Genomic DNA, 14,865 nt, shown 5'->3' with positions numbered 1-14,865 from the left:
ACTCTGGGAACAAAAACACATGATGCGAGTTCTAGAAAGACAAATAGATATAAGTTACATGCCAGTCAATGTTTCAGGTTGGAAAATCATGCTTTTATACCGATTGGTGAAAACGAATACTTAGATAACAAAATTATTTTCAAATTCATATTACAAAATTCATTTTACCAATCAAGCGATCAAAACTAAGCTCATAAATAGACTATAGATAAAAAAAATTGCTATTTCAGTAGCAATAAAAATAATATTTTATTTGTTTATTTATTTTATTTGTTTACTTATTTTAATTTTTTATTTATTTATTATCTGCATCTGGGAAAATGTTTATTTCAAAATAAAGGGGCCTACTGATAAATGTTTATCTTTCTTTACAAATGATTATATTCTATTACTTTGCATAAGTAAACACTTTAAAAATTTAACACCTGTTGCTTTTATAACTATCAATGTTTTGGGATCGTATAAAATATCGAATTAAGATTTGCAATCATCGCTGTGAAAAAACAAAATGGCAGCCGTTAAAATATTGGAGGCTTTTACTCTTATTTTCTTGAGCGTCAGTCTATAATAGCCTCTTTAGGTAAGTGAATTTTAAACTGGCTTTAAAGAGCCTTAGTGATTCAGGGGATAAAGCGTTTGCCTTCCAATGAGATAACCCTGGTTCGATTCCTAGTGATGGCTGGTTGATACGAATTCAGAATCCAGCTCGCATCGACCACAGTGCTGACGTAAGATGTTCTCTGCAGTAGACAGATCATGGGTTAGAATCCCCTTGCAGTCGAGCTAACCAGGGAGGTTTTCGTGGTTTTTCACGCCCTGTAAGGCAAATGCGGGTTACTTCTATCAAAAAGTCCTCCACGAAAAGAAATTTCTCCCAATACTTAATCCAGGAGTTCCCTTGTCTTTTAGTTTGGGTTCAAAATTACAAGGCGACGAAGTTGAACATTAGCGAACGTAAATCCAAAAATTGGGTCGGCTATTCAACGACGGTTACAAGAAAATAATAAGGAAAACTAAGTAAGTATAAGAATTATTCATAGAGTCAATGTAGAAAAATGATTTTTAAACTTCCAAAATCATGAAAAATCACTAACAATAATGAAAATATAATAATTTTGAAGTAGCCTCAATATAATTGTATAACATTTTCTCTGAATAATCTATAATATTGTTTTAATGATTCATTTTAAATTATTTTTCATATTTTCTTTTCACTAAAAGACATCAATGGACAGTAATCATGAGCGATTTAATTTCTTTGTGTGTGTTTTTGCGATTTTTTCCGACTTTCGATCACTGTATAGCTCGTTGTATATTCACAAATATGAAGAAGAGGAAGGAAAAAGTTACTTAAAGGAAAGAAAAAACTGGTTTATAATTATTCGAAGTCAAGTAAAATTAGACTTTTTCAGCCGCAAAATTAATACCAAAGATTTTTTCTCGTGGAAAACTTTTTTACGCTATTATAAATGATACCTGAAAACCTCCCTACTCTCCATTTTATATATTTTTTAAAACCGTCGTTGAACAGTCGACTCAATTTTTGGGTTTACGACTACTAATGTTCAACTCTATAGCCTTGTAATTTTGAACCCAATCCAGAAGACAAGGGAACTCCTGGATCAAGTATTGCGGAAAATTTGCCTTCGCGGAGGACTTTGTGATGGAACTAACCCGTATTTGTGTTAAATGGAGAGGAAGACCACGAGAACCTACCACGGCTAGCCTGACGGCAAAGGGACTCTAACCCATGATCCGTCTATTACTGATGATATTTCACGTCACCACTGTGGTCGGTGCAAGCAGGAAGCAGATTCTTATCGACCAGCCATCGGTGGGATTCGAACCCGGTTCATCTCATTAGAAGGCGAAAGCTCTATCCCCTGATCCATCACGGCTCCCTACTCTTCTTTGTATGTTTTGTATTTATTTTTTTTTTGAAGAGAACATCTCTTCTAGATATGAAATATCTCTTCTGATGCGTTTTTTGAAGCTGAATTGAATGTGATTAATCTCAAGAACCTATAAGAGACTAGAAGCTATAAGCGTCTTAATTTTTATGTACAAAAAGTACAATTTCATGTACAAACAATTTCCCGTACAATTGCTGTACGTGAAGTTGCTTGAACGTAAAATTGTTTGTACGAAAAATTGTTGCAAAAAGTAGAATTTTACGCACAACTTTACGTACAAGAAGTACAATTTTGTACTTGTACTTTTTTACGCTTTTTAACGATGCTATCTAGACAAGAATTAAATTTAAGCGACTGAGGCCCATGAGGCCTATAATCGAGAAACTTGATGACCTTTGATTGACGAAGCGACAGAGACCCCGAACAGCACAAGAGGCCTAGCAGCTCGCAGGACCACGAATCGCGCACAACAAAAAAGCACCACCAAACGTCAAACCAGTAAAAAAAAATAAAGAAAAAGTGAGATGTTGCCAGAGTCCACACAGGAATGCGGCTTTTAATCACCAGAAGGCGGCAGGCCCGACAGCCGTAAGCGTCCGCCACACTGCGACCCACCGAGCCGCCCTCAGACAGGAAAGCCTTTATTTGTAAAACATTACAAAGGAATGCATAAACAATGCTATCTAGGCAAATTAAACATTGTTTCATGCGCATTTTTCTCGATGAATCGAAAGAGACTAGATAACCGTCAATAGAGCAATAATTCAAAAGTTGCACAAGTTGCATAAGTATTTCAACTTAAATTTGTGGAGTGTAATAAAAACTATGTTAAAATTAGGGCAAAATTATGAGTATTTAATGTAATAATTTTAAACTGTACTTCAACAAAAAAATCAAAAATGAAATCTTTTTATTTCCTAATTTGGTAAATAATAATCGGCAATATAGCCGTAGTTTTTAGTATTAAGTAAATTATTATTTTTCATATTTTCCCAAGAAGTCTTGTGTAACGATGTAGCTTTCCTTGAAAATTATAATTGCCTTCTTAAAACTCACATAAATGCACTAAATATGAGTTTATGTGCACTAAATATGAGTAAAAAAATCTTATCGAGATTTCCACCATTTGTATAATTTTGAACATGTTTCGACTATGTACCCTTTCATTTAAAAGTAAAGTTTTTTTATGCATGTTTATCTGTTTTAAGTTAGAATTATATGCCTTTCTTTGAATAAATAAGACAATTGGAAATGTAACACATGTTACTTTATTGCTATCAGTGTTTTATCGTGGTATAAAGTACCAGATTTAAGGTTCTCAATCACTGCTAAACTCACCAGCAAAATGGCAGCTTTTCAATTATTGGGAGTTTTTTTCTTGTGCCTTGGCATCGGCCTCAGTCATCCATTAGGTAAGAGTTATTATTAAGTATAATATTAAATATATCAAAAATATAAAATCAAGAAGTATAATACCAAAAATTATTAAGTATAATATTGATGTTTTAAAGACGACACTGAAAGAAAAGCAAAATAAAATTACTTTCATACAGTTAAATTCAATTGCTAGACAGTGCTTTAAGGTTTATACCATTTAAAGAATCATTAGTCTAAAATATCTTTAACTTATTTTTAAGTTTTACGACAGTTCCATTTAAAGAATTCTTACAACCGCTAATTGTTACAATACGACGGCTGAAATTTGCAATATTTAGCATTCATAACATTCAACGACTTAAATTTATAATATTTAACAAACAGTTTACAATATTTAAAGAATAATTAGTCTCAAATATGCTCGACGAAAAAAAAACTTATGAGCTTGTTTTTAAACTTGACAGTTTATTTCATATTTCATAACCGTCGTTGAACAGTCGGCCCAATTTTGGGGTTTGCGACAACTAATGTTCAACTCCGTAGCCTTGTAATTTTGAACCAATCCAGAAGGCAAGGAAACTCCTAGATCAGTACCCGCAGAGGTGTGATTTGTTATGGGAACACGGAGGACTTTGAGACTCGACAGATTTAACGTGCATCAGTCACCATTTAATACACGGGGAGTCTTCGGCCTGCGAGGATCGTACTCGCAACTTCTTGAACATGGGCCCAGTGCCCTACCAACCAGGCTTTCCCGGGTTTGACAATTTATTTTGTAAGAAATAAAAATTTGACTTGTATGATATAGAGGGGAGTGTTGCATCTTGGGAAAATTTCTAGGAGCATAATGGCCGCAATTGCATTACTTTTATTTCTAAATATGGTCTGAACCAATTGATGACGTCATAGCAAAACTTAGCATTTGAAGCGTCAATTGGATATCTGGATTAGGAAAAGAAAATTTAACCACTTAAAAGTTAATTTTTTCATTTTCTGAAAATAAATTAGTAAAAGTATTTAACTGAATTTTACTTGTTTCTAGAAGGGGAAGATTTTTAAATATATAAGTTGCTTAAAAATGGCAACTTACTTAGAGTAACAACAACTTCGATTTTATTCAAAACTTGTAATGAACGGTAAGACAAGTTACATATTAAGTACGTGTCACAAATTACAACATGCATACTTTTTAATATTTTCGTTATCTATTGATAATAGAGATGTGTTCTAATTTGTCTAATTTGTCATAATCTTTTAAACATAATAATAAATATTAAAATATTATACTTTCTAAGTAAATTTTTTTTATGTTTTATTATCATATTCTAATTATGCATTTAAAATACATAATATGAATTTAGAATGTTATTAACTTGGTCTATGGCATGCACCTTCTATGCATGCATTTTGATTAAATTTTTTTTTCTGAAACAGCTAGCTTTTATGTATAATGTAGAAATAAAATTGCGTAGTTTAAATATTTTTAAGTGGCAAAATATTCTTAATGGCATAAAAACCATTTATTCGATGAAATTTACTTTTAAATTTTATGTTTTTACTATATGTGTAGTAAAGAGAACTATTTCTAAAAATAGAATTTCCGGTAAATGGTTACCATATGAAAGAAAAAATTTCCAAATGAATGGTTTAAATACTCACATTTGATATTTAAACCAGAATCTTGTTTTTACTGAAACAGAAATATCATTAGCACACAGGTAAATGTGTGGTTCTGTTGTTTGCCTTTATTTTATTATTTTCAATTATTTATTTTTTTTTTGCTCCATTGTGTTATTCGTCACAATTTCTGTATTATTTTATTGCTCCCACTTTTCCTTTCCAGTAAATTCTGTTATTTTCTTACAATGCCGATAAAACTGATGTTACACTGACAAATAAATTTACTAAAGCAATTCATGTGAAACTTTATTTTCTATTCACCATTTTGTCTTTACTTGCAGATGACCTAGACAACATTGGCGATGACGAATACATTCCGATGGAAAATCCAGATCTTCTTGGCGGGGATATGTCCGGATTTGAAGACACGGTATCTGAATTCAAATTTCTTTTCTGAAATTCACGAATAAACTTTTCATTTCAAAAAAAAAAGTTAAGAAACTGATCTGCACTGATAGCAAAATAAGGTTCATTTTCCCTAAGCAAAGCATTTTAATGTAAACCTAAGAAGGTTTTTTATGCGGTTTATGTGTAAACCTTCAAATCTTAAAACGAGATTTGCGACAATCTGCTCTATTCTACGCACATTACCCTAATTCAAAACCTTGGAAAACAACCTTCTGCATAAGAACCTGAAAATCGAGATTGTCTAAAGGTTTTCAAGAGTAAAATCTTTAAATAAAGCTAGTCTCAAGGTGAAAATAATCTTAAATCTAGGTAACTATAAGGTTTCTTTTCGCAACGTCTTGTATGCTCAGCTAGAATCCACCTTGTCATGAAATTTTAATGGACAATTGGGTATAATATAGCCTACGTCACAGGTTGTGTTGTTCCTACTAAATTTAACCCATGAACGGCATTTTCTGCGAGCCTAACTTCAAGCCACAAATAAACAAACGAAGTGTTCGATCGTTTAAATAGCTGCTTGCCAGATTTTATTGCATTATAAAGAAAAGTTATTGAAACTAAATACAACTAAATAAACAACAACAACTAAAACAAATAACAACAACTACTAATAACAATAACTAAATAAACAACAACTAAATTCCATTCGTTTAGCATTGCGTCATATGTTGTTCCTACTAAATCGAAGTAGTTGTGTTTTTTTTCATATTATATTCATATTATATTTTTTTTCATATTATATGTGTTTTTTTTCATATTTTTTTCATATTCATCATTGGGTATAATATGAAAAAAACACAACTACTTCGATTTAGTAGAAACAACATATGACGCAATGCTAAACGAATGGAATTTAGTTGTTGTTTATTTAGTTATTGTTATTAGTAGTTGTTGTTATTTGTTTTAGTTGTTGTTGTTTATTTAGTTGTATTTAGTTTCAATAACTTTTCTTTATAATGCAATAAAATCTGGCAAGCAGCTATTTAAACGATCGAACACTTCGTTTGTTTATTTGTGGCTTGAAGTTAGGCTCGCAGAAAATGCCGTTCATGGGTTAAATTTAGTAGGAATAACACAACCTGTGACGTAGGCTGTAGTATACCCAATTGAAATTGATCCTATCTCTAGTGTGACGTCATCTAAAACGTCATTATTGACTTAAATGATCATTCTACCTAAGTGACGATACTTCTTAAAAAAGCTTTGAAACTAATTCAGAACAGAATGAAATAAAGCTTTAAAGTTGAGGATGAAAGGTTTGAAACTGCAATATTTTTGCATTATTGAAAAAAAGCTTTCAATACGAACATTTTCGTGACAGAAAGAAGAAAATTGCGACACAAAGTTGGCGTCGTAAGGTTACATGCTTTCTGCGTTGCACTTAAAATATGAAAATTAGGAATATTCTTCAAAATTATTTCCTTTTGCATGAAATTTAAGTTCAAAATTTGAAAATTCTTATTAAAGTTTTGGTTGCCATAAAAACGTGTTGGTCGCTTTTAGCCAAAAATAGTAATATAATGCAAAAAATTTATTTGCCATTTTAAATTCTTATTTTGGAATAATTAATTTCAATTAAGTATGCTGACAGGACGCAGTCTCACATTACCTGCCAACTTTTAATCCTTTCGAAAATGATTCTTTCGAGTGGCAGGAAGATGGAAATTGAATTACAATTTTAGGCAGAAACATACGTAATGTTTTGAAAAAGATAAACCATAATGGTATCATATATTTTATTTCATTTTATATTTTATAACCTCCGTTGAACATCTCCCCCCATTTTTGGGTTAACGACTACAAATGTTCAAAGCAGTAACCTTGTCATATTGAACCCAATGCAGAAGACAAGGGAACTCCTGATTCAAGTATTGGGCAAAATTTACCTTCGCGGAGGACCTTAATTTTGTGTACCTGGCAACTTTGATGCATAATTAGTTTGTTTATATTTCACATGGCTTCATGTCTGTCTTTGTGTTGAGTCTCTGTGTAAATAAATAGTGAAAAAATTAAAATGTTTGAGGAAGAATCTTTGTCAGAGAATTTAGAATGTGTCACTTAAGAGTATTGATACTTGACGGGCTTGGCTTACTCGAAATAGAATGGAAGGAACAGTTGCTAACGTAAAGAAAAGCCGTGTTTCAACTACCAATCAGGATTGAGTTACACACTTTACTGAACTTCATATCATTTTTCTAACTAATAAGAATGTACCGAAAAAAATGTTTTTAGACAATTATCTCTTCATGTCAACCCAATCTTGTTATATTATCTTGTGTATCATTATCTTGTTGTATCATTATCTTGCTATATCAACACATATATGATGTTAAAGAGAGGAAAGATAAAATAATTAAAAAGTTTTTAAGAGCCACATTTTTCAAAAGAACTAAGAAGAAAAAATAATTTAATTTTTTTATTTTCAAACGAAAAACATGGAGGTATTTTAAAGAGCATAAAGGTTTATTTTGCAAGCGATGCTCCTCATATTTTTTTGTTGCTATAGTTGTGATAAAAAATATGTTTTAAATATTAAATATTCACTGAATACATTTGTTAAATGAAATTTAGGACCGAAATGCTGTTCCAACCGACACAATGCTGTGGCCAGGCGGTGTTATCCCTTACGTTACAGATCCTGGACTAAATGCTACAGTATGTAAGTAACGTACTGTTATTCAGATTTTTTGATCTACTGATCGACTTAAAGTCTTAAAACATTTAAAATAACATGATAAAACCTTTTAAAATCAGGCAGTTAATATTTCTATTAAGGCATTTGAATTTATGTAGATTATTTTTATGTTTATAAGCTTTGCGAAAAAAAAGAATTTGGTGATTTCACGTATTCTTTTAAGATATTTTTAAATAAAATTGTTTAATGTTTTTAGCAAATTCGAATTATCGGCATCGGATGAATATAAATAGGTTAAGCACATAATATATTTACTGTTTGTATAAATTTTATAAATATTGTAAATGATTAAAAAAAATGCGTATGTACGAAAGAATAAATCGTCATAAAAATACAAGGGAACCTCATTGCCTGCTTGCTGTTTTCGCCAAACCTTGAAATTGCGTTTGTTGTCCCTTATGATTTTATTCACATCACTTGCTGGTTTTCTTTCGTCTAGTTTTGAATGAATTGTAGTATTCTTTTATAATAGAGTTTTAATATTATGCATCCCATGATTTACAATTTTAAATTTCAGAGATTGGAGACACAGCAAATTTAAATCTTTTATTTAAACCTGAACTCGTTAAATAAATAAAAAAGAGAGAAAAGGGTTAGAAAATGTTAAAAAAAAGAACTTTTTAAATTTATAGTATTTTTATTTTATTTTATAAATGTCGTTAAAAAGCCGACCCAATTTTATGGGTTTACGACTACTAATGTTCAACTCCTTACCGTTGTAATTTCGACCCCAACCCTTAAAACAAGGAAACTCCTGGATCGAGTATTGGTAGAAATTTGCCTTCGTGGAGGACTTTTTGATGGAACTAATCCCCATTTTCGTTACATGGAGAGGAAGACCACGAGAACCTCCCACAGTTAGCCTCACGGCAAGGCGACTCTAATTCATGATTCATCTGCCACTGAGGATATGTCACTGTGGTCGATGCCAGCCGGATGCTGAATTCGTATCAACTGGGATTCGAACCCGTTTTGAATCATTGGAAGGTGACCGCTCTATCCCCTGAGCCATCACTACTCACAAACTTAAAGTATTGTCATAACACTTAATATTCTTATGCTTATTTTAGCATGACATATACACCCACTCAGCACAAAATAATATGAAGTACTTTTTTATACGCTGTTATGAGGGGAGTGGGTGTATAAGTTGTACTTAGTTTAGCATTTCAATAATAAAGTAGACAAAATTAGAAGTAGTGATCCAAGACTAAAGCCAAAATTTATGTTGAACAGAATGGCTACATCATTCAACATTAATATCATTAAAGTGGGCTATCTTAAAAATTTATGAGATTTCCCAGCACTCTTAAATTCTCCGACACAGTTAGGAAACACAGTAGTGTAAGAAGTAAAGAATGTCATTTAAAAAATTAAATAATTAACTTTTTCCATAGTATTTCTGGACGATCCTCGTTCTGTTCTTCTGCAGTTTCCTAAAAAATCTTCAGTAAAATTATAAATATCATAAAAACTAACAAAAATAACTAAAAAAAAAGTTTATGTAACTCGCGTAACTTAATGAGCATAATTAAAACAAAATTAGAACACAGTTTAGTTGATTATGTGAACAGCTCTTCGTTGCCAACGTGTGAAGAGAAATTTCATAAGTTTTGTGACCACGATGGAAGTTGTTATTGTCCTCACGTAATAACTTCACGAGATGTAGCAAAATACCCAAAAAAGTAAATTAAACATTAAGAGGTCCACATTTTCGATCGCTCTAGTGCCTAAACTACTAGAACCCTATTTTTCAAATTGCGGTAACCCCTATGTTTTGTGAGTTGAGAATTCAAATTCTTGAAAAAATGATGTGTTTATTCATATAAAATACATTTTTGTGTCTGATTTTTCCTAATCTTCTGTAATTAATTTGCATATTTAAGGAGAGGCTTTCGAGCCAGTACGTCCTTAATACGTTATATTCCGTCATTGGATAAAAAATTTCCTTGGGTGTACACTTTTTCGAGCACTGCTTCGTTTAAATTAATGAATTAGAATCCCTTGATATTTTATTAATTTACATTTATACACTGATACTATTTTATTAATATACATTTATAATTACATTTTTATAAATACATTTATTAATACAATTATAATACTTTGATTCTTATAATTATTATAACTAAATTATTTATTACTATTAATACTAATTTTTTTAAAAAAATTATATAATTATTGTATAATGCAATATTTAATATAATTATTATATTATATAATGTTTAATATAATTATTTATTTATTATCACTTTTTAGTTCCCTGGGTCTTACAAAAGGCTTTCGATGCTTACGCAAAGAGTACCTGCATTCGATTTGTGCCGAGAACCAATGAGAAAGACTATGTTCGAATTTTCTCAGGTCAAGGGTAAGTTGGTAGATCAGCAAATACAGTATAAATTAAATCAACCGGCAGTAAATACAGTATAATTTAAATCGAACGTGTCCGACTGGCTGTGTTCAGGCTGTGTCTGACTGTGGTGGCTGGTTTGAATTCCGCTATAGGCATGAAAGCCTGTCTCTCCGTATTTGTACTTAAATAAATTTAAAGTATGCATAAAATTTTTTGAAAAATTTTACAAATATCAGTATGCACTTGTAAACAGTAGCAAATAATAAAGTCCTTTTTGTTCATCAGATCGAGCACAGTAATAGATTTGTCCGAAAGTAAAACATTATTTTGTTTAAATATTGAATCATCAATAAACATAGATTTATTAGATGTTAACATAGAAATATATATGTTACCATGAATGACCAAAATCAAGAGAATGTCGACTTTCACAGGTGAATGTCAACAATCGAATAGTCGCTTTGGTGAATGTCCGAAATATTTGTTATATCCGAATTGATATTAATTTATTCATTGATATTATTATACTTATTCGTTATTTTAATACCTGTTGAAGATAGATTGGGACAAACATCAGTGTTCGGAATACCAGTTAAATGTATACCAGGCAGTGGCATTGAATCTTAAAAAACATTAATGTAGGGTTTAGTGGGCAAATGTATACCGGGCAGTGGCACTTAAACTAGACCTACTATATATATCGGACATTTACCAAAGAGACTATGTGATTGTCAACATTCACCGGTGGAAGTCAACATCAACCCATTTCGGTCAATCACCGCAACATATCTAATAGGTAACAAAATGTAGAATGGTTTACTCATTGAAAATTCTATTATTTTGTCTTAAAGATGCTACTCAAATGTTGGAAAAACAGGCGGTGCTCAACCTCTATCCTTGGGACTCTTCTGTGGATGGGAAGCAGTAATTGTTCACGAGCTCGGACATGCCGTAGGGTTCTACCACGAACAGAACAGATCTGACAGAGATAAATACATCAGGATCTTGTGGGATAATATTAAACCAGGTAATTTATTTCAATAACTGAATCAAAAGTAATGGTAATTTCTATTATTCATAAAAAGAAACAATGCGTAAGTACCTGGAAAGATTCATTGTAAATGATTCGGCAATATTTCAGCTACTACTCAACATAAAAAACGACTGAAATTGCAATACTTTTCGTACCTTAGGATAAGTTTCTGCTGTCCAGTATCATACTCACAAGGAGTTAGGAATTAAAACCAGATAGTCCAAGCTGTCTGCATGTCTTTGACGAATGTCCGGACAAGAATTTCTTCAAATGCCAGAACAGGTGTAAATCACCGTAGCAAATTCGGTATTGTAAGGTGGGTGGTCATACAACTCCAAGTCAAAATGTATGGTAGTTCATGAAAAGCTAAACACAGGTGGCGCTAGGCGTTAATATTCATTTTAAGACTTCTAGGTTACTATTTTCGATTTATTTTTACGCCTAAGTTTGAAAAAGCGCACCAGCCAATCCTTACTGCAGCAGATTTTTTGTACAATTTGCAGTAAGCGAACTTTGCTGCAGAGCAACAGACCTGCTCTTCATTCAGAAGTTGCACCTTCCATTTCTCTTTTTGCTGCAGAAATATTATTGTCCGAATAATATATTCTCACAGACGAAGCATCTCTAACTCCTTTTGACTATAATAATTAGCACCAAACACCTATCCCATTCTATAACAATTATAATTATTGAGTTGAGAAACAGCTGATATATTACTATATCATTGACGAATAAAATCATCGCCAAGCCGAAATATAAAAATAATGCAACCCAGGGTGCGTAGCCAAATTTTGTAACAAAAATAAGCACCTTTTTAAGTATTTTTTAAGCACTCAAAAAATATTTTTAAGCACTTTAAAAAATATTATATATAGGATATGTACACTAATAATTTTTTTCCCTTCATATTGTTGAAAGTTCTTCAGTTACATATATGTTAAGAAAATGCAAAATAGTTTTTAAAGTTACGTGATCATAATAAAACAACTAGTTTCTGGCAAAGAATTTTTTTCGTGATTATATTAGCCACCATAAATACAATTTATGCACAATTTTAAATGCATTCAATATTGAGTGAATCATTCAATTTTTTAAATTTATAATTACTTTACACAGTTATGTAAAAAACATTTTATTCCAAATTAAAAATAATTAATTTAACTACTATTTAAAGAGATTCCCTCTCTTGCAAAAGGCAGCAGAGCTGTTCGTGAGAATGCACGAATCCTTCCACCGAATCCAGCTCAGCATTCAAACCCGCAAGTACGTATTTCATAAAATGATTGGCGCTTTCAGAAGCTACGGACTGATAGTATGTCGAAATAGATTGTGGTTGAATGAATTATAAAAGCGTTAAATAGAACAATGTGAAAATCACGCTTTTTGCGTAATTCGAGGCAAAAATTGATATCGTAAAGAAAGAAAAAAATATCATTTTGGAAGACGGAAAATTAAGCACTTTTTAAAAACATCCAATGAAAAAAGCACCTTCAAGTGCTTTTTAAAAACGAAAGTCGAAAATAAGTACCTTTAAGCACTTTTTAAAAACGCTACGCATCCTGCAACCCTACAGCAGAACATCTTTTACAGTGTGGTGGCGTACACGCAATGAAAAGTAAATTAAGTTGGGATGTTTTCTTTTTAATTGTAAAATGTGCTCATTTGATAAAATCTCTGGACGATCTGATATGGGTAATCAAATAATTATTTCATATAACTTTTGCGGTTGATCTTTCGCTTTTACACATCGGGAAAAACTTATTTTATGGATGCATTCAAAAGTTTTCTTTATTGCTTTTATATTTCCGAAACCACATTACGCTTGAAAATTATTATTTTTGGAAGTGTAAACGTGTAATAAGTAGATTTCACAATTTTATCTCATTATGTATTTATTTCTGACATAGGCAAAAATATATTTTGGTATTTTTTAATTGTAAAAAAAAATAGTCTAATAGTTACTGAAAAACTCTGTTAAATGAATGTAATTATATTGCTTTCAAAATATAAAATCCAAAAACCGTAGTTTCAAAACTTTTTTTTTCATTCATATTCAAAAATTTAACAATAATTGATTTTGAAAATTAAAGAAATTTTAATAATGAATAACTGTTTCTGATAGATTTAAATAGCAGCAAATAAGTTCAAATTTGAAAAACTGTTGCTTGGAAGCGTTTTATTACAATAAATTATTTAAATGCTAAATATAATATTTTCACTTATTTTAGCCTAAATTAATACAAAATAATGAAAAAGTTTCAAAAAAATATGTTTTTTAAAATACTGCATCAATACTTAAAGAAGATTAAGTTGTTGATTTTTTCGTTTTTTTAAGTTTGAATTCTGATCGCAGGCAAAATGGTTGTTGTCTAATTTTTTTTCCCGTCTACGATCTTCGGCTTTAGCTTTTTCAGCCTCGGTAAGTTTAGGCCTTGGCATCGTTTTTCTTTTTTTTTTTTTTTTTCCTTGCTTCAACTTTAACCTTTGGGACCGTGTCAATCAGTTTGGAACCCTATTTATTTGTGATTTTCACTTGAATTACTATTGAAAAAGATCCAGTTTGAAATTTAAGTTGGAATTTAATTAAACAATTAAGTTAGAATTCTTAATTAAAGCTATAAAAACAAAAATATCGTTCAAATGATGAAATTCTCTCTTATTCGCAAGCGGTCGCTATAGCAATGCATGCAATGACGACGCATGCGTACTGTTTACCATTACTCTCCTCGATCACAGTTAAAAAAGCATGACGACGTCCAAATAAGGTGCGCACGCCATCAAACCCAAAACAACACCCATTCTGCCAATGAGTAATTAAAAAAAACTAAGAAATTTCATCTATGCCAAACACTGTATATTTTCAGGTGCAGCGGATCAATTCTTCTTGCTGAAACCTCACCAGAATAGATTGTTGACTCCCTTTGACTATAATTCCATCATGCTCTACGGATCTTTGACTTTCTCCAAAGACCATAAAGCTGGTCTGAGAACCATGGAGGCTTTAGATGGCTCCTTCTTGAAAGATCCGTTTGCAAAGAATCACATGAGCGAAAGTGACATCACCAGAATCAAGAAATTGTACAACTGCCCATAATTCATTTTCTAAACTAAAATAAAGGAAAGAATTATTCTAGTACTCATTTTTGCTTCTATTCTACTTTATACACAAAAAATAAAATTAAAAAAATAACTTTATGCCTAAAAAATATTATTAAAAAATTTTATTTTTTAAATAAATGTTGAAGTATAGGTTTTTTATAAGGAATACTTAAATATAATGAACACTTAAATTGTTTTCCCTTCTTTTGAGGTAGGTATTTTATTTACGTTCGCACTAGATCTGTACAATGGGCTATTGGCGACGGTCTGGGAAAAATCCCAGAGGAAGACATGCCATCACAATTTT

General features: G+C 31.3%; 1 protein-coding gene across 1 annotated transcript; it reads left to right on the top strand.

Moving 5' to 3' along the window:
- Positions 1-3,250: 3,250 nt before the first annotated feature.
- On the top strand, positions 3,251-14,595 carry LOC107441058 (astacin-like metalloprotease toxin 5). The gene is made up of 6 exons (XM_043052743.3): positions 3,251-3,325; positions 5,252-5,340; positions 7,950-8,037; positions 10,333-10,441; positions 11,278-11,453; positions 14,324-14,595. The coding sequence occupies exons 1-6, from the start codon at positions 3,259-3,261 to the stop codon at positions 14,551-14,553; spliced, it is 759 nt and encodes a 252-aa protein (XP_042908677.1). The 5' UTR covers positions 3,251-3,258; the 3' UTR covers positions 14,554-14,595.
- The last annotated feature ends 270 nt before the right edge of the window (positions 14,596-14,865 follow it).

This window comes from Parasteatoda tepidariorum, chromosome 6 (genome assembly GCF_982258835.1).
Source record: "Parasteatoda tepidariorum strain Cologne lab strain chromosome 6, Ptep-v5.0, whole genome shotgun sequence".
In the NCBI taxonomy this organism is placed as follows: domain Eukaryota; kingdom Metazoa; phylum Arthropoda; class Arachnida; order Araneae; family Theridiidae; genus Parasteatoda; species Parasteatoda tepidariorum.
The sequence above is the reverse complement of the archived record's forward strand: the minus strand, read 5'-3'. Positions and strand labels throughout refer to the sequence as shown.